The 21,177-nt window shown below is 42.8% G+C and overlaps 1 protein-coding gene across 3 annotated transcripts in view; it reads right to left on the bottom strand.

Moving 5' to 3' along the window:
• WTAP (WT1 associated protein) overlaps positions 1 to 21,177 on the bottom strand; it is a 115,661-nt gene that overhangs the window by 4,110 nt on the left and 90,374 nt on the right. For 2 of the 3 annotated variants that reach the window (XM_075339579.1, XM_075339580.1), the window contains one exon: positions 195 to 349. In XM_075339579.1, the coding sequence (XP_075195694.1) occupies positions 195 to 349 (155 nt within the window). Of the gene's footprint in view, positions 1 to 194; positions 350 to 21,177 lie in introns of those variants that run through there. The other variant, XR_012751611.1, reaches the window with a different exon arrangement.

The following is a 21,177-nucleotide window of genomic DNA, read 5'->3' as shown; positions in this document are numbered from 1 at the left end:
TAAATTGTGCAAACAGATATACTAGATTGCTTAGTGAGCATAGACTGCAACAATTCTTAGTGCGGATCCTATTTACACAAGACAATGATCAGCCAAGAATGAATCTTTGGTGCTGAGCAGAAGAAACTGTGGGTGCATGTTAAGTTACACAGATAAAATGTTAGTTATAGACCCTATTGTAACCAAACCCTTACCATCCTGACTGCTTTTAAGTTCCTCACTATATTTCTTCTGCAAAGCCAACTCTGCCTCGAGTTGAGCAATACGACCCTGGGACAGCTGTCTCCCCAGCTCTTGATTCTCTTGGATAAGCATTCGACACTTCGCCATTAGTTTTTTGCCTGTTTGGCTGAAAAGGCAAAAAGGGTTTTAAGTATATATTAGCATTACAAATGAGATTTTACCATTAGTCAAAATGTTCCCTAAAATATCGTATTTCCCCACCAATATGAAAACCTGGAAAAGTTTTGCTTTTAGTTACCCAAGTGCTTCACTAGAGTCTGGAATTCTTCACGATTACTGGTACACTAGAAAAACCAAATTGGTCACACTTGTACCTCGAAAACAAAAGGCCCAACATGTTAAGTCCATACAAGTAATAAAGGAATTATGTGGAGTTAGATGACAAAACCTTCCTTGTGGTGGAGAATACAGAAGTGTTAAAGGCAACATTAGATTAATTACCATAATGATACATTATCAAACCGCTTGATTTAGACAACATTGGAATTTCCTGGATCCAATTTAACTGGATTTGTAACATTTTTTTTTTTAATACAATATGTACAGTCTTAGTCGATAGCTTGGTAAACAAACATTTAAGGGAAACCAATTAGCAGGATTTAATCCCTGAAAATCCAGGAATACCTTTACCTAGGCAGATCATTTGTGACAAATCAGTATTTTAACGAGTATGTAAATGAGGTTGAGGTGCTTTTTGGGTATGGAAGATCTTTCCATGCCTCTGTCGCTCCGGTTCTATTCCAGCGTCGACTCCTCCTGCTCGATTGACACCCTCGATGCTGGGTGACTTCAAGCAAAAGAGCGACCAGTCGAGCAGAAGGCCGTGCAATGGAGGGAATGAAGCCAAAGTGACAGAGGATGGAGAGGAGCTTCCACAAGTCAATAGCACTTCAGCCTCACTTGAATATCCACGTAGATTTCTCAGTAATGGAGAAACAAACTGGCCATTTAAAGTGATTACTGGACTTGGCTTTGAAAAAGCTATATGTGCATATAAACAGTATAGGGGCAAAACCCTGCAGACAAATTGTGATTAACGGAAAGCAGGAAGTATTCACATTGCCAATCTCTACAGATTCTTTGACTAAAATGAAAGCTTATACTGTTCTTTGTGAAAGGAAAACAAAGTAGTCACCACTTAACACTAGAACTACTGAGGTAGTCATTTTGACTACTTTGCACCATGTATTTCTATATAGGTGTCACGAGTCCAGTAGTTCTAGTGTTAAAAGGGGTGCTATCATGATCTGATGTAGGAGCTCACCCCTCCAAAGACTTCTGCATTGCCGATGGTAGAGCATTCCTGCTTGATGGATAACTGGACCAGAAGCATCGTTGTCCCCTCTGGCTCACACTGTGCGCTCTCCAGTGTAGCTACAGAATAGGAGACAACTTTGCCTCTGTAGAAGTGCACGATCATAGCAAATTAAGCTGGCCATCTTCAAAGCAAAGCTCAAGTTCTATTGACAAGAGCTACTAAGCAAATGACATTCTCTAATTTAAGTAAAAAGCAATAAATAAAAACTAAAGGGTTAATCCCATCTCTGATTTAGTGCTTTCCTTTGTAAAATGTACTTTATTCCAAGCAGAGGCATTATATTAATATTGAAAAAAAGTTCACTGGTGATCACCATTTCTATCAGCTCCTCCAGAGGGACCACTAAGACAATACTACATTTAAAAAAATACATAATTTTGTCGAGTCACATCACCCGGCACAGTAGGCTGCTCTCCGAACAGGAGCATGCAGTGGCATAGAAATACGTGTGCCTGCACGCTCCTGTCTGGAAAGCAGCCTACTGTGCCGGGTGATGTGACTCCATACTCACGCAAATCACTCACAAATGGGAAACCAAAGGCCCTGTGCGCACGCTGTGTTTTTACCCGTTTTTTTGCGTTTCTGCTGCAGAAATTTCTTGAGCAAATGGTTGTAACCTTTCTGCAGACATTCCCCAGCAAAACCTATGGAAAAAAAAAAATAGCTGTGCGCACACTGCGTTTGTTTCTCAAGAAAATTCTTTCTGCAGAATTTCTTGAGAAAAAGTGACATGCTCATTCTTTTTCTGCAGGTACCTGCGTTTTTTCCCCATAGATAAATGGTAAAATAATGCAGGGACCAACCTGCTGAAAAAACGCATGCGTTTTATGAACGCAAGTGCGCTAATCTTTAAGACTCAAGAAATTTCTAGAGTATAATCCTTTTTCTAGTGCGCACAGGGCCTTATAATGTATAGCTTGCTTCTATGGAGCTTCACCACCATAACTTGACCAAACCCTACAGAGAATGCAAGTGGTTACATTCCAGGAGAGGACTTAACTAAGTGAATATCTGTCAGCAAGTTTTTGCTACCTCATCTGATAGCAGAATGATGTAGGCAAAGAGATCCTGATTCCAACGCTGTATCACTTTGATTACTGGGTGCAGCCGTTCTGACACAATCAGAATTTTTAGATTTAGCAGAGCTCAGAGAGCTGCCCCAACCCACACCAGGCTCTCTATAAAGATTGTACATTGACAGCGAGGTGTCAAGAGGAGATGGCAGGTTGGACTGCCATGCTCCTGACATTGTAGTTCAATCATGCAGTCCTCAGCTAACATACCAGAAAACCTGCTGACAGATTCCCTTTAACACCCCAGTAAGCCATCTGCAGCCCATCGATATCTATCCAGCAGTAAGCTGCTCACGCTTTCCCATTGCCCATTCAGCTTTTGAAAGAATGCAGTAATACACCTTGCTAAATCATCAGCTTATAGCAAGTCTCCTAATCTTGCCTATCTGCTCTGCTTATTCAAATGCTTTGTTAGCTATGTGTGAATATAGTGCAGACTAAGAATAAATCACTGATACAAAAAATCTATCACTCATTCAGCAGTTTTATAGTTCTCCATAGGCCTCCCTCCCACTTCCATTTAATATGGACGAGTGCAATCTGATAAAACATCAGATTGCACTCGCACCACTGTTAAACAATTAGGCAATGTTCATCTGTGATTTTTTTTTTTGTTATGAAGAATAAAATAAAAAATAAAATTCCAGCAAGCTGCATTTGGCAGTGTATATCGATCACTCACACCCATACAAGTGTCTGGGTACGTGTGAAACATCGACTGCACTCTGATGACAGAGAAAAGCAGTGGAGAAATTAATCTCTCCATCTTCTCCGCACCTATGATCAGACTCTTGCATGCAAGAATATCAAATTGCAGCAACATGAGTGTCGACTCACGCTCGCAGCAGAGGTTGAGCGCAGTGTGATTAGCATATCACATCAGATACCATATGCTAATGAAAGTGAGGCCTAATACTACAGATCTACTATTCACCAGAACTGTCACTCCAGGAACAGAGCCTGTTCTGCTAGAAACCTGAGGGAATGAAACTAAACAGATTACTTAGGCCAGTTTCACACATCCGGCATTTCGCCGGAAGCGGCACGCATGCAGTACAATACATTAACAGTGGAAGGGCGACACCATGTGGACAAATGCGGTTGTGCATGAAGCACACACCCGCATGGTGTCACGCTTCCACTGTAAATGAATATACTGTATTGCATGCCGGATCAGGCGAAATGCTGGATGTGTGACACAGGCCATAGCTGCATAAGAGAAAACAAAAAACAACCCATGTATTCAACTTAACCTCTTCACAAACTGGCGTTTTAATTTTTTCCTCCTCTTCTTCCAAGAGCCATAACGTTTTTTTATTTTTCTGTCAGCATAGGCATATGAGGGGTTGTTTTTTGCGGGATGAGTTTAACTTTTAAATGAAACCATTAATGTTACAATATAGTGTTCTAGAAAACTGGAAAAATATTGTAAGTGCAGTGAAATTGCAGAAAAACCATATTGTAGGATTATCCAGTTCAGGAGTACATAAATAGCAAATATGAATAGAACTAGTTAAAATAAATAAATAAAAAACCTCTAATGCCATTTTTCAAAACCTGGAACATTCTTATTTTTCGATATCTGGGGCTCCGTCAGAGCTTACTTTTCGGGTCCTGAGCTGACGTTTTTACAGATACCATTTTTGGGTAGACGCGATGTTCTGATCGCCTCTTATTGCATTGTAATGTGCTAACAAAAACCCTTAGCTGGCGTTTTGAATTTTTGTTCCATTCCGCTGTTTATTGATTGGATTATTTTTTATTTTGATAGTTCGGATGTTTCTGAACGCGGAGATACTAAATGCATTATTTATTTTAAAACTTAATTTTCAATGAATAAAAAAAAAAAGGGGATGATTTAAACTTGTGGGTTTTATCTTATTTTTAAAAACTCACTTTTAATTGTATTTACTAGTCCCCTTAGGAGTCATGAAGCTGTCATCATCCGATCGCTTGTGCTGTAATGAACAGCCCATCAGCTCTTCTGTATACAGTAGATATTCTCTACGAATGCTGTCTTGCAGCTGCCATTCACAGGAAGTTTGACATGACAGACACAGGGGTCATCAGCTGAACTTTGGCTGTCATGACTACCCATGGGCGCCTCGAGATCACATCACAGGGTTGCTGATGGGAATTCCCCGTTGGTGCATCTTCAACCCTGGTTGCTAGAGGCAAGTCGGCTGATCAGATCAGCAGAGATGTGCAGGGAAAAATGCAGGCTCGGCCTGCACGCCCACGTCAAAGGCAGGGACACGATCGTGGACGCACCAGTACGATCAATGTCACAAATGGGTTAAAGTTTCTAAGCCATTCTCAAGAAGAGTGTCTGTTTTAATGCCTTGCCATAGTAGGGCGTACAGTTACATCCTTCTGCGGCTCCCCGGTATTGATGCAGGCTCACAAGCCAAGCCGGCATCTTTTCTGGCAGATGAAAGTTATGATGAAGGTTATGCCAGCCAGCAACTATCTACCACCCGCACCCATGCCTGTTATGATGGTTCTCCTGTGAACGCCAGCTTCTTACTGGTATTCAAAGGAAATTATCATTTGGGTTATACACAGAAGTTTTGCTGTGTTGTAGTGCAAGAGATCAGATGATCGCAGGGTCAAATTCCCTTAAGCGATTAATAGTGAAAACTTTTTTCTTTAAGTTCAAAACTACCTTTACCCCTATTTAACCCCCTCACAACCTATGACTTACTGGAACGTTATAGGTCGTGTACTCGCTTGCGGGCTCGCCATGAGAGCCGGCATGTTTTCCTGCAGATACAAATTTAAAAAAAATAAAAAATTGCAGAATTGTGCTCTTATACCACACATTTTTCCCCCTCTTCACAGTACATCACATGATAATATAATGGTGTCATTTATTTATCCCTAAAAAAAACGAGCCCTGATATGGCTAAGTTAACGGGAAATAAAAAATTATCGCTTTTTAATAATAGGAGGAAAGAATAAAAATGGAAAAAAAAAAACAAAAAAAACAAAACAGAAAATGACAAGGGATTAAACAGTTAATTATTGGGAGAAGGCTGACAGGTCACAAAGATCTCCAAAAATCAACAGTAATCAGATTGTATAGAAGTTGTTCATTTTCAGGTACTGCCACAGAAAGGGAATGAAATCACACAAATCTCGTTCATCCAATAGTTTGCCTAGATAACGCTACATGCACACGTTTAAGCGGATTCTGCCTGAAAAGTGCAGCATAAAATGAACAGCAATGTCAAAACAATATTGCTGTATATAGGTTCCATCTAATATCACTTCTTTTAATTCTCCTGGATTAAGAAATCTATTATTCACCGCACTCAGGACCTGAAAGCGGGGACAGCACCGCGGGGGACAGGTGAGTATTCTGCAAGCACAGTGACATCCAGGAGGTCATTGGAGTTCCCAATGGACTCTGATTACATCCTGATGACCCCAGCATTACAGCTTCACGGGTCCATCAGAGTTCATTGGGAACTGCGGGTCCCCGATGCTGTCCCCGCGATGCTCCGGTTTCCAGGTTCTCACTACACACACACGTATACACCGAGTACATATACACACACATGTATACACACCAAGCAGACACACATGGACACACCAAGCGCATACACTGAATGAACGAACACACACACACACACACACACACACACACACACTGCTGTGTACTCACCCAGCGATGCAGTCCCCGGCACTGAAGTCCCCAGCGCTGCTCCTGCTTCCAGCTCCACAGGGCAGTGAATATTCAGTGAGTATAATGAGCAGGGGTCAGGAGCCGGAGACATCACTGGATACAGGTAAATATAGAAAATCCTTTTTAATTAAAAAAAGACCCCAGTTTCCTCCAGTCAGTGTCATACTGATGTCACACAGATCACATCAGTGTGCGATCTGTGTGACACCCGTGCTGCCGGAGAAAAAACAGACATGTCTGAGTGTGTGCGTGCGGGGTCATGACAGGTCACACTGTCCGTGTGGAAAACAGCAAATAATATAAGCACATGTGGCATCCGTGTTAAAAAAGGATGTCACACGTGTCTGAAACTGGCCTAATTGTATGGAAGGCCTTAAAAGTGTCAGGTACAAATCAGATCTCCTGGGTGTAGGGGAGGGTGTTCATATATGCTGGAAGTACAAGTAAGGCTAAATTCCCCATTCATACATCTGACGGAAAACCTCAGAAAGCAGTTGTAGAAAGCCATCAGATTGATTTTTTGTACTTCATTGACAGAACATTAAATTGCATCTAAATCAGTAAATGAGAGCAGATTAGTAAATGTAATTTTTGTTTGCTCTAAATGTTAAGTACTCCTGTTTACAGACAGCAAATACACACCATGAAAATATTAAGGAACTGAAAGACCAGATATATTAGATAGTTGTACAACTTTTCATTTACAGTTAAAAATGGTTGTGCACTGCCAGACAGCCCCTTTCTAATGTCCCCAATGTGCAAAATAAGTAAAGGCAGCACTTTCCCTCAGCAATCTTGTGACCCTGTTCATGTCATGCAAGAACTGTTATGTAATCTGAGGACCGCATGCTGTAAGGGTTAACAGAATTCTGCACTAGGACATCATCATTGCAGTCACTTGCTGGCTCATGCCATGTTGTCGGATTCTGCTCCCTTTTGTGATTAGCAGCTCACTGTTTATAGAAATTTACATAGAGAACCTGGTGTGGGCGGTGGCATCTTTTTCAGCTCTGTTGTATTGCTAAATGAAAAAACCTGAGTGTTCAAGAACCACTGAACCCCAGTAATGAAATGATACATCACTGGATTCAGGGGCTTTCTGCCAACGCCATGCTGCTCTCAAACAAGGTAGCAAAAACCAGTGGACAGATTCACTTAAACATGATTTAAGTTTACTTTCTACAGAGGGAGTTGTACAACAGTCCGATGTTTCACCCCTCCCCCCATTCTGATATGCATGCTTTCATTTTATTAAAATCAGTTATCTGCTGCAAACTTCCCAGTTCACTGAATGCTGAGCTCTGTATAACCTTGGCCTCAGCAGAGCTGCAGCTGTGTGCACTGCATAGGCAGAAAGCTGCAAAATAGTGGTGATGGAGAAGGCTAGAGAGCTCCTGAATATGGAGGACTACATGGCAGCATGCTTACTAGTCCTCTAGTGATGAAATCTGTTTTATCAGTAAGATATCAAAACTACAGCAAGAAGCCCAGTAAGTGACATCCCTGGAATCAGGGTTTTTGTCCCTACATTAGCTCCTCTCAGATTAGGTGGCAAAGGCCTGGTGAAGCTTCGGTATAAAAAAAAAAAAAAAAAAAAGTCTGTAAAATTAAAGCTTTACTTTATCAAATTTTAAAAAAATATGGCAAGTCATTACAGACCTGCACAACTCCCAGTGGGAACATTAGGGTAGATGCTCATGGTGCAGGTTTTGTTGCAAAATTTTCTGTTACTGATCCAGCTACAGTGGAATCTTTGTTAACGAGGACAATCCGTTCTGGGAGTGTGCTTGTTAACCAAGTTACTCGTCTAGCAAAGCAAGATTTCCCATAGGAAATCATTGGAATGCAGACACTTCGTTGAACAACTTGTTCAATGTCCCATTCCAAGCACGCGCGCACACACGCACATAATATGCTCACCTTACCTTCTGTTCCATCGCTGGCCTCCTGGTTCTTGTAGTTCACCGCTACAGGATGTGTATCGGGTAACCATCGCGACGAGGGAGGAACTTCCGCTGTCAGCCGCTACTCAAAGGCAAGAGTTGCTTGCCTCTGGTCAGTGCGATGACTGAGTAGCGGCTGACAGCGGAAGTTCCTCCCTCATCGCGATGGTTACCCGATACACATCCGGTTGCGGCAAACTACAAGAATTGGGAGGCCGGCGAGGGAACGGAAGGTAAGGTGAGCATAATGTGTGTGTGTGTACGTGTTTGAGCGAGTTAGAGCGCGGTATAAGTAAGGAACCAGAAGTGTGTGCGGTATTTGCTCGTACAGCAAGCTTTGCTCGTAAAGCGAAATACTCGCTAACTGGGTTACTCGTTAACCGAGGTTCCACTGTATATTCATCGAAGGCAATATGCTTTGTGCTTTTCTGTAAACTAAATGTTCAGCACGTGAATCCACCTGATGAACATCCTAGAAATTACTAAAATAATTCCTTAAGTTTCTAAATGCTAATATTGCAAAAGCTTGGGCATGTACAATTAATCCAGCACAAAAAGGAACTTAAATGGTTAGGTCAGTCTAAACAGATAGGTAGTAATCTGCTAGGTCACATTCACACGGTCAGTATCTGGTCAGTATTTCACCCACCAGGAGTGGGTGAAAAATACATAAGTGGTGCACGAGTTTCTATTCTATGCTTCCTCAAATTGTTCCTCACTGGATCTTGGTTTACAAATACAGAGGTAAAAAACTCAAATACTCAACGTATGAACATGACCTTAGATTGGTGTATCCTAACACTGAGACCTCCACCGACGGCCAGAAACCCCCTACACACTTTCTTTGGCTGTTAGATACAGCTAGGAGGCGTTTGGAGAATAGTCAGGTCGCACATACTATATGATGCTCTTAATATGGCAATTACCAGCTGCTAGTCCACTACTGTAGCCTGATAAGGACCAGGGGAAGCCATGGAAAAGCAATGCTGGGTGAAACTAGGATTTAAAAATAGTTCTTGAAAATAACCTGTACTAAAATTCTTGTAGCATTTACTTAGACATTTAACAGTTTGAGATCTGGTCACATTTGTTCTTTGCATCTATTCAACTGTCATAAGGAAAATAAGCTTAAGGAGATTGTCCACTACTTTGAAAATGATGACCTATGCCTAGGTTCAGTAATATTAGACTGGTGGAGAACTAACGCCCAGTACGCTCATTCGTCAGCCCTCTGCAGTTTCTTCAGCGGCCGGCTGCAAACTGTGTATGGCGCATAGCACTCCGCGTAGTGGAGGCTATTGAGAGCTTTAGCTTAGCTCCTATTCAACTGAATAGGAGCTTAGATCATCAATATTAAAGTAGAACAACCCCTGGTACTACACTATCTTCAGGTTACCACCGGGATGCAATACCAGAGATACAAAATGACATAAGGACTGGCAGATTTAACCTCCGTCACCATCGCTTTCCTTTTCTTGACCCCTTTTACTTTATGAGACCATTTGCAGATTCTTTTAATTGTATTTCTATGCAATCAAAAAGAAAAAAAAATTGGTTGCATCCCGGATAAAATGACATTTTATTTGGAGAAAAATGTATTAAAATTATAATATTCCATATTGCTCTCAGAAACCGCTGCTTTGCTCGGAGCAAAATGGTTTTGATTTTTTTGTCCCAATAAAATGTCATTTTTATCAGGAGCTAGAACCAAATTTATTTTTCTTTTTGCATTGCCTTGTTTAATAAGGAACAAAGTCCCGATAGCATGCATTCCCTGAACAATGCTTGGTGAGCTGGATTCAATCCCTTTCTTGTTATTTCTATGCAGTCCCATAGTATCTCCATAATCCAGACCTCATTTACTGATTGGAACAATTTGTTTTGGGGCTGTTGCTCATTTTTTACATCTTCAACAAACCATTAAAATATGATTATCGACATCTTTTGGAAAAAAGATTAGATGGATGGCTAATCTAAAATACAATATTACAAGGATTTAAAAGGGAACCTGTCAGGTGCAATATGCAGCCAGACCCATGAGCAGTCCTGGGTGTATATTGCTAATCCCTGCCTAACCGTCCCTGTATACACTAGCATAGATAAAGGGATCTTTACAAAAAGTATTTCTGAAAATCTATTACCGTATGTTAGTGAGAGAGGGAACTAGTCCCCTGGGCGTTAGTTCCCTTGGCTAGTCGGCCCCCATTAGCATGTTAGTACGCCCCTGTGGATGTCCTAAGATGCTAATGAAAGTGCAGCGTCACAGGATGATCTCACCTCTCCACTCCCATCACGTCAGACGCTGGATTTCGGCTCAGTCTGCATGACACCGGAGTTTGGGTCATGCGCACTATGAAGCCGGGTGTACGCGTCCTGGCTTCAAACTGAAGTAGTGCGCATGACCCAAACTCTGGGGTCATGCACACTGAGCCAAAATTCCCCGTTGGACGCGATGGTAGTGGAGAGGAGTGAGATCATCCTGTGGCGCTGTGCATTCATTAGCAATCTCACAGGGGCATACTAACATGCTAAAGGAGCTGACGGCAAGGGGAACTAACACCCAGGGGACTAGTCCCTGCGCTCATTGGCATACGGTAAAAGATCTTTAGAAACACTTTCTAAAGATCTCTATCTATGCTAGTGTATACAGGGACGGTTAGGCAGGGATTAGGAATATGCACCCAGAACTGCTCGTGGGTCTGGGTGCATATTACACCTGACAGGTTCCCTTTAACCTCTGAATCTGTGTTTACGCCCAAAGAATATCCTCAAAACTTTAAAAGGTGGCAAAACCCCTTATAGTTGTGCCAATTGCATACTAGGAACAGTATTTTAGCTTATTACTGAAAAATGTATAATATAATTATATAATAATAATATATATATATACACATACACAAACATGCTGCACGATTTCAGCCGGGCATGCTTTACCTCAGACGCTGTCACGTTTCACAAAATTTTTTTTTTTTTAATTATTATTATGGATAAAATCTTACCAAGGGATCCTGCAGATACAGTTATCACGCATGTTTCCTCTGACTCGCTAGTGAGGATACGTACTGTGTATAGACATGCAAGTGTGATCTGTAGCAACTATCAACATTTTACACAATGCAAACACATGTAAAGCAATAATGGCAGCTTAATGCACATCTGATTTATGTATTGTTAGGCCTCGATTGATCAAGAAAGGCAATTTGCAAGCCAAAATTAAGAAGGCGAGGTAGAGCGACTGGAGTAAGATTTCTGATGTGAAAAACAAGAATTAGATGAGCAGTGACATTATGCCCCTATGCCATCCCAGCTCCACCCATTTTGCAACTTTTCAAAGCTTTACACCAGTTCCATGGTGTAAGGCCCTGTGCGCACTAGAAAAAGGATTTTTCTCAAGAAATTTCTTGTCTGAAAGATTAATGCACTTGCGTTCAAAAAACGCACCAATAATGCACCGAAAAACACAAACGTTTTTACCGCAGGTATCAACCTGTGGAAAAAACGCATCAAAGATGCGGTAAAGTGTCGTGTTTTTCGGTGTGTTTTTGAATGCAAGTGCATTATCTATAGCAAAAAAACGCAGGTACCTGCAGAAAAGAAGTGACATGCACATTCTTTTTCTTAACAAATTCTGCAGAAATAATGTTCTTGAGAAAAAAAAACGCAGTGTGCGCACAGCTATTTTTTTTCCCATAGGTTTTGCTGGGGAATGTCTGCAGAAAGGTTACAACCATTCTCTCAAGAAATTTCTGCAGCAAAACTGCAAAAAAAACGCAAAACCGCGGGTGAAAACGCAGTGTGGGCCTAAAAGCATTGATGAATCAAGGCCTTAGTGTACTTGCAGGGCATATACACTAAATGCGCCCATAGTGTTACATTAAGGCTGGGGCCACACGGGGACTACTGCGATCCCCTTGCATGAGACTCGGCTCGTGCTGGCAGTACAGCAGAGCCGAGTCTCATGCTTGTGTCCTTGCAACTGAGGTCCGTTCGTGCGAGCAGACCTCAGCTGCGGGGGGCGGGCTGGCACTCAGGAGGGGAGGGAGGGATTTCTCTCCCTCTCGCCTGTGTAGCCGGCTATAGACATTCTCGCTCTGCACGCACGGTACACCAGTGTACTGCGAGTGCAGTGCGATTTTTCTCTCGCCCCATTCACTTGAATGGGTGCGAGAGAAAGAGTCTCGGATTACAATCGCAGCATGCTGCGATTGTTTTCTCGGTCCGATTAGGGCTGAGAAAATAATCGCTCATGTGTGCTGTCACACAGGCTAGAATTGGTCCGAGGGGAATGCGATGTTTTATCGCACTCCACTCGCACCGATTTTCTCGCCGTGTGGCTTAGGCCTAACTGGATGGAAGCCAAATGTTTGTTTTTTTGCTTAAATCACTGGCAATATTGTTTTTAAAAAAAAAAAAACCAACCCCAAACATACATTATGCTAATCCATACAACAGTAATTAAAGAGCTAAAAACAAAAGTTGTCTATACAATCTTGTTAGAGAAAGGGATATAGCTACACCAGACTAGACAAGGCGTGAAAAGTATAAGGCTATGTTCACACTAGAAAAATGATTGAAATTTCTTAAGAGTGTACCTGTGTTAAAAAACGCACCTGCGTTTTTGGTGCGTTTTCTGTGCGTTTTTACCGCTGGTTGCTCCCTGCTTTATTGTGCCAATTATTTATGGCAAATAACGCAGTTAGCTGCAGAAAAGAAGTGACATGCTCATTCTTTTTCTTAAGAAAATCTACTGAAAGAATTTTCTTAAGAAAAAAAACGCAGTGTGCGCACAGCTAATTTTTTTTGCCATAGGTTTTGCCGGGGAATGTCTGCAGAAAGGTTACAAGAATTTCTCAAGAAATTTCTGCAGCAAAAACGGACCAAAAACGCAGGTAAAAAACGCAGTGTGTGAACATAGCCTAAGGCTTTTTGTTCTTAATGTATATTTTAAATTGCAACAATAAGGGTACGTGCCCACGATCCGGACAAGCTGCGGCCTGGAGGCAGCATGTCCTCTCCCCTACAGGGCTGCAAGTGCTCTCCACAGGAGACTGCAGCAGCCCGTGCCCATGATCAGGGATTGGGCAGCTAAGTACTTTCTTTCTGTTCTCCCTGCGGAAAACTATCGCGTCCTTGCAGCATAAATTGACAATGTGGTGCTTGGGAAGCCGCACTGCATATCAGTTTACACTGTGGGGGGAGGGAACACTATGTATGGGATTTCCATAAGTTCATTCACTGAGCTTGTACTGCACATGGAGCATTTTGGACGTGGCGAACACATTGAACATCAATTGTGGGCATGTCCCCTAACAAGGTAGGAAAACCCTGAGAAATGGACCACATAGTAATATAAAATAGGGTACAGTCAGTACTCACATTCACCTTCATATGTAATGATGCAGCAGCCATGTACACGGGACAATCTAGAGTTAATACAAACTTACATTGCCATTATTCATGCTTAAGACATTTATCACATGTAAGACTTACTGGATTCGACAGCATCATTTTGTCTAATTCGAGCCGCAGCTTTAATCTAATGTAAGATCTCATGAAGCACAATAGACAAGTTGTGGATGCTTTTAAGACTGATTTATATAAATCAATGGGGCCATTTCATAGCAAATAGAAAAAGTTAAACATGTGAACAGAGCCCAACAAGTAACATACATTTCTGACTTAAGAAGCGTATAAGGCCACGTGCACACTGAGTATTTTACCTTTGTATAAGCCAGTAATAAATCACACTTTTCCTGATTGTTCCCTTCCTGTTTTTGACTTAGAAATTCAGAGGTAAACACCTCATCAAACACTCAATGTGTGCACGTGGCCCAAGAGTATTTTACTTTGCATAAATGTGTAAAATAAGACTGAAATATAATGTATTATATGTGTTTGTTAATTCAGCAGAAGAAAAACAGGATTTAATTTAAGTTTTTGTACTTAACAGACCTAATAGGCAAACACAAGCTCATCTACCACCAATCACATTACTAGAAGATGGCCATTTTACCAACATTCCTTTTAAGGCTATGTGCGCACTAGAAAAGTGATTTTTCTCAAGAAAATTTCTTGAGAAACTTCTGGGAGTTGAAGATTACCGCACCTGCGCTAAAAAAACCGCACCATATCCGCGGGAAAAACGCATGCGTTTTTGCCGCAGGTTGGTCCCTGCATTTTTTTTATGCTGAACAGAAATAAATAATATAGATAATAGATAGATAATCGATAGACAATGGATAGAGGGAAAGATGGATAGATGAATAGATAGATAGATAAGACCTATATAATGTCCCACCCCCCCGCATATTCTAAGCTGGCACCCTTTAGTGACTTTCATGTGGCACTAAAGGGTGCCTAGCCTTGTATTTAGCCAAAAAATAAATAAAAAAAAAATGACGTGAGGTCCCCCTATTTTTGTAGAAAAGCTAGGGTTAGTGATGTCACGCGTCTATCAGATACCTGACATCACCAACCCAGTCAGTAAGAAATATAAAATAGACAACAAAAAAGTTTGTTTTTTTTTTTCAAATAAAAAACACTCCTCCACATTCCCTCTTTCACCAATTTATTGATAAGAACAATCAATTCCACGTCCGGCGTAATCCAATAAGGGAGGGGCGTCCCACGGCGATCCATACCATAGTCACTGTCCCAGTCCATGAAGAACAGAATGTTCCCCATTGGCTGGGAGAGCAATGCAGTGACCTGAGCTAACATCAATAGCCCAGGTCACTGCAGGGGATGACTAGCGCTGCTGTCAGGAGGATAGATGATATCATTACCTGCTGTGATGATCTCCTCCTGCAGTTCTGCCATCAGCGCTGTCACTGCCTTCTATGCCCGCCGCGTTGTCAGCAGTATCGCGAGAGTCCGTGACGTCACCGCTAGTGACAGTCTCGGGCCGCTCGCGAGACGGGCATAGACAGCAGTGACCGCGGTAACGTCAGGAGGCAGGAGATCGTCACAGCAGGTAATGATCTCATCTCACCTCCTGACAGCAGCGCTCGGCATCCCCGCGGCTGCACGCACTTTTGTGTGTCAGTGTCTGCCTGCGCTGCAGCGTGACAAGCTGCCGATACTGCGGGCAGACACACACTGCAGAGCATGCAGCCCACGGGGCCGGAGCGGGACACAGACTGCACGGGCAACCGCCGGACGTCACACGGAAGCGCTTCTGTGCGGCGTCCAGGGAGTGTGACATCTGTTTACTCTGCTCCGCCTCCTCTTCTGGCATAATGACATCACTCCCTGCAAAACCGCAGACCGCGATGAGCATTACCGCAGGTAAATTGCGGCTATACCGGTGGTATACTGCACATCATTTGCTACCTGCGGTATACCCCCGGAATTTCGCGATTACATTACAGTGAATGGAGTGAAATTCCGGGGGTATACCACAGGTACCTGCAGAAAATAATGGACATGCTCATTTTCTCAAGAAAGTTTCTTGAAAAAAATCCGCAGCGTGCGCACAGCTATTTTTTGTTCACATAGGTTTTGCTGGGAAATGTCTGCAGAAAGAAAGATTTCAAACCTCAAGAAATTTCCGCAGCAAATCCGTGGGTAAATCCGCGGGTAAAACGGCCTAGTGCGCATATAGCCTAAAGGAGTATTCCTATCTCCAAGATCCTAAACCAATATGCAGTAGGTGTAAGAATAATTTGAACAAATACCTCCAATTAGAAATGTACCTAAGCTGCAATGCCCTGCACATGAGGTATTCTAATACGCAGCTTTCTAAATTCTCTGCTTCCCGTTCATACGTTAGACAACAGTCTGTGTACTTTGACAGGTTGGACTATTTTTACGCTCTGAACATGATTTAAGCTCAGAATGCAAAACTCATCTAATGGACATAATCAGAAAACAAATGCATTTGTGTTTAGCTAACCAGACTTGCCCACACCATAAAGACCAGCTGGCTGTGCACTGCTTGCAAGCAATATCATCAACTGCTGTCCAGTACTTCAGATTAGATCAGACTTTTTTTAAACTTCAGAGAAGAAAAAAAAAAAAAAAAATAGACAAATCACAACCTGCTTCTATATTTCACATTCCCGGAAATGCTCTAAAATAAAGCAGAGCAGGCTCCAATCATCCTGGCCGTTGCTCAGGTCTCTGAGCTGCAGTGGTGTTGTCACATCGATAGCATACGTCACTGCTGCAGCCAATTAATGAACCCAGTGGTTGTATAGAGTTAGGCTAAGTTCACACATCCTGTGTTTTGCATCAGTCACAATCCGTAGCCTTGAGGAATTACGGAATCCTGCAAAATATTTTGCAGGAATCCTGTATTTCCCCATAGACTTCTATTAGTGACGGATTGCGACTGATGACCCTGCGTTGCATCCGCTGCGTCGCGGTCCGTCGTTTTTGACTGACCGCCGAGCGGGGAGCAACGCAGAATGTAACGTTTTTCGGGCCGTCAAAATTAACGCGCCGCGCAGGAATCCGTCGCCATCCGTCAAGCTTGTAATGCATGTCTATGGTGCTGGATTCCGTCGTAATCCGTCTTACAACGGAATCCAGCGCAGGATTCCGTCATGCTCTACTGAGCATGCCCAGCATGCTTGGCACGCCCACTGGGCTGTCCCAAACACAGACGGATCATGACTGATCCGTCAAAAAACGGACGCACAGCGGATGTAACGGACGCAACTGATCCGTTTTTTCACAGGATTCCTGTGAAAGGAATCCTGTGAAAAACACATCAGTTGCATCAGTTGACATCTTGAAAATGACTGATCCGTTGCTGACGGACCTGACGGATTGAAAACACAGGATGTGTGAACTTAGCCTTAAACTGCACAAGCCGCTCAGTAATTGGCTGCAGCGGTGACAGTGATGTGTGATCACTGCTACAGCCAAAAACCATAACGGAAGAAGAGGAACCTTCGTTATGTAAAGCATAACAGTTTTTATTTCATAAATCAATAGTGCACAAGGAAAGAGACTCTGCAATAATCTTATCAGACACGTTTGCTTCTTTCTCTGCTAGAATTTATCAGTCATTATCAAAATTCTCAATTCTGAGGTAAAAATCTGTATTTAGTGAATACTGTACCATTACTTAGAGAAAATTTTCATGTCTACTATTGATTTATGAAATAAAAATTGAAATGATTGTTACTAAGGAAAATAAAAACCACGGTAAAAATGGATGTGTTTTCGATGAGTTTTCCGTGCGTTTTGGACAGTGTGTTTTCAAAGGAGAAATATAATATGATCGGATAGGATTTGATAGATAGCTAGAAAACAGATAGAATAGATACCGTATTTTTCGGACTATAAGTTGGGGGAAAGTGGAGGGTGCGTCTTATAGTCTGAATGTGGCTGCGGGGAATGAGGGTGCTGCGGTGGAGCGGGTCAGCGGGCGGCACGAGCCGGCAGCAGCAGCCTGCAGTGACCACGTGGACCCGCTCATTTAATATGCACGCCCATCATCCCGCCCATCATCTCTCGGCGCTGAAGCTGGCGCTGACAGGTGGGCGGGGGATGCGCGCATACTAAACAGCTGGCCCGCATGATCATCCCTAGCAACTACAGCCTGGAGTGATCATGTGCGGCTGTATTCACTGCCCCCCGCGCACCATCATCAGCGCGGGGGGCAGTGAATCTGCATACTCACCGGCCACGATTCCTGCACCACCGCGATGTCCTCCTGTGTGCCGGCGGTGGCTGTGTGGAGACTAGCAGTGCGCACAGCGATGACGTCATCGCTGTGCGCACGTGTCCACACGCAGCTGCCACCGGCACAGACAGGAGGACATCACGATGCTGCAGGGAGTGAGGTAAGGTGAGTATGAACGTTTATTATTTTTTGTTTATGTGCCACAGGATGCGGCCCGTATACCAGGATGAGGGCATATAGCAGGATGGTACAAAAACAAAAGCAAATCCAGCGCCTTGGCAAGGAGACTCGAGTGATAAAACTCCAAACTTTATTGTATCAAAATTAAAAAAATACAGACCACTATGTGGGGGGACAAGAAAAAGTGATCCACAGACAGAGGAAAAATTCCTACATGTTTCGACCAGTAGAGGTCTTAGTCATGGAATGAAGGAAGGTCTCCAGTGGAGGTGATTTAAAACCACATGCACACCATGTCATCAGAGCAGGTGCTCTAATTAGGAAATATGTGTTACCAGTCCATTCAAAATGAATGTGTGCAAACATATGTAACAAGACATAATAGAGACAAAAAATAAAAAAAAACTACACAATGTGGCAGTCTATAGGAAAAAATTAATTTTTTCCTATAGACTGCCACATTGTGTAGTTTTTTTTTTTTTTATACACATATACACATATTTCCTAATTAGAGCACCTGCTCTGATGACATGGTGTGCATGTGGTTTTAAATCACCTCCACTGGAGACCTTCCTTCATTCCATGACTAAGACCTCTACTGGTCGAAACATGTAGGAATTTTTCCTCTGTCTGTGGATCACTTTTTCTTGTCCCCCCCACATAGTGGTCTGTATTTTTTTAATTTTGATACAATAAAGTTTGGAGTTTTATCACTCGAGTCTCCTTGCCAAGGCGCTGGATTTGCTTTTGTACCATATGTTCCTGCCTAAGTCCGGGCGTTTTCCTGCGCGCCGCCGGTTCTCCATGGAGTGAAGAGGGGTGAGCTGGAACTCTTTTCTATTCATTCTATATAGCAGGATGGGTGTATATTATGAGCAAAATCGGGGTATATTATGAGCAGGATGGGGTATATACCAGGATGAGGGACATATACATACATATATACATATACTGTATATACAAGGCAGGAGGATCATTACCAGGATGGGGTACCTTCGTAGAGAATTTGGGGACATTACCCCCATAACAGTGTCAGCAGCAGATCCTCGCCCCATAACCGTGTATCATGACCACATTTTTTGCTTAAAATTTTATTTTCCTATTTTCCTCCTCTAAAACCAGGGTGCGTCTTATGCTCCGGTGCGTCTTATAGTCCGAAAAATACGGTAACATGACTGCCCGCTGATAGACAGAGCCATGCAATGACAAAGAACTCGGGTGAACCTCTGATGTCAGTGCTGCGACACAGGCAGTAGTGTGGGGCCCCGCAGCTGTGCCAGAGCTTCACCAGAGTTCACGGTCATTGCGCGGCTCTGTCTCGCAGTCTGATTTGCGATCACAGCTGAAGGACTCACTTAAGACCACAAATCACCTGAGTGACAGCACCGCTGATCACGCGGCTCACGTCGGGCGACTTGCTGTCACAGGTGGAGGGCTCAAGCTGTGGCTACAGGTAACCTGAGTGACATCACCGCTTGTAGTGCGACTCACTTCAGTTGCTGCGTGGAGCTCACAGCTAGTGGTCATGCTCTATGGCCGTTCGCTGTGAGCTTCCGATGTAGCAGAGCTGAAAGCATCGTGGGACCTCGTGTGGATTACGCTGGACCTGGAGGGGTATTGGGGATTAATAAAGTGGTGAAAGAGGGTGTTTTTTTTGTCTTTTATTACAAATAAAGGATTTTTTGGGTGTATGTTTATGTACTTTTACTTACAGATTAATCATATGGGGGGGGGGGTGTCCCTCAGACGCCTGCCATGATTAGCCTAGAACTTTATGTCAGCTATGTGCTGCCATTAACTCCTTATTACCCGATTGCCACTGCACCAAGGTAATCGGGATGAGCCGGGTAAGGTCCCAGGACTATCGCTTCTAATGGATGTGGTAATTCCGGGTGGTTGCTGGCTGATATTTTAAGGCTGGAGGGCAGCCTACAAACGATAGGCCTCCCCAGTCTGAGAATACCAGCCAGATGCTGAGAGGCTTTATCTTGGCTGGGTATCAATTGGGGAAGGGGGACGAAGCGCACGGCTCTTTTTTTTTTAATTATTTATTTTACTGCACGATATAGACCCACTCACCGGTGGCTGTGATTGGTGGCTGTGATTGGTGGCAGTGAGATTGCTGTCACTCAGTGTGGGGGGCGCGTCTGACTGCAACCAATCATAGGCGCCGGTGGACGGTGGAAGCAGTGAATACAAGCTACAATACGTAGCCCAGTAAGTGACATTACTGGAATCAGGGCGTCTTTTACTTCATCATGCTGCTCTCCGAATAGCTGGCAAAAACGTGGTGACATGGTAGTTTTTATATTTTACTACCTACTATTGCTTACTTTGTTCCAAGATTCTTTTAAAATGGGCATTTTAAAGATAGTTGTAACAATTGTTTTGCACATTAATATATTTAAAAAGAGTGGACATTTTTTGTAGAATTTGCAGTAGTTGTACAATAAACTTTTGGATACTGCCAAATCTAATGATAGGTCCTTTAAAGGGGTAATCCTGTCTTATTAAAATGCTTTACTTAGCATAAAAATAACCAACCGCCTATAAAATTCTCCTGCTGGGACAAATGTCTTACAGTTCGGCTCCAAGGAGCCGGGCCACCAGTGTCTGGCACAGGGTGCACAGTAGCAACATTTTAAGAGAGGAGTCAACTCCTACCATCTAAGCCACCTGTTTCTAGCCCATTGACTTTTACACAGCAGCTACAAGTGCATCTCAATAAATTAGATCATCTAAAAGATATTTCAGTAATTAAATACAAAAAAGGTAAAATGCATATATTTTATAGCGTCATTACACACAGTGATCCATTTCAAATGTTTATTTCTGTTAATGTTGATGATTATGGCTTACAGCCAATGAAAACCCAAACATTATCTTAGAAAATTAGAATTATTACCAAAAAACACCTGCAAAGGCTTCCCATAAAAATGGTCCCTTAGTCTGGTTCGGTAGGCTACTCAGTCATGGGTAAGACATCTGGCTTGACAGGTGCCACAGAAGGCAGTCATTGACACACTCCACAAGGAGGGTAAGCCACAAAAGGCCATTGCTAAAGAATCTGGCTGTTCATAGAGTGCTGTATACAAGCA

The sequence above is a fragment of the Anomaloglossus baeobatrachus genome, chromosome 3 (genome assembly GCF_048569485.1).
Source record: "Anomaloglossus baeobatrachus isolate aAnoBae1 chromosome 3, aAnoBae1.hap1, whole genome shotgun sequence".
NCBI lineage: Eukaryota > Metazoa > Chordata > Amphibia > Anura > Aromobatidae > Anomaloglossus > Anomaloglossus baeobatrachus.
The sequence above is the reverse complement of the archived record's forward strand: the minus strand, read 5'-3'. Positions and strand labels throughout refer to the sequence as shown.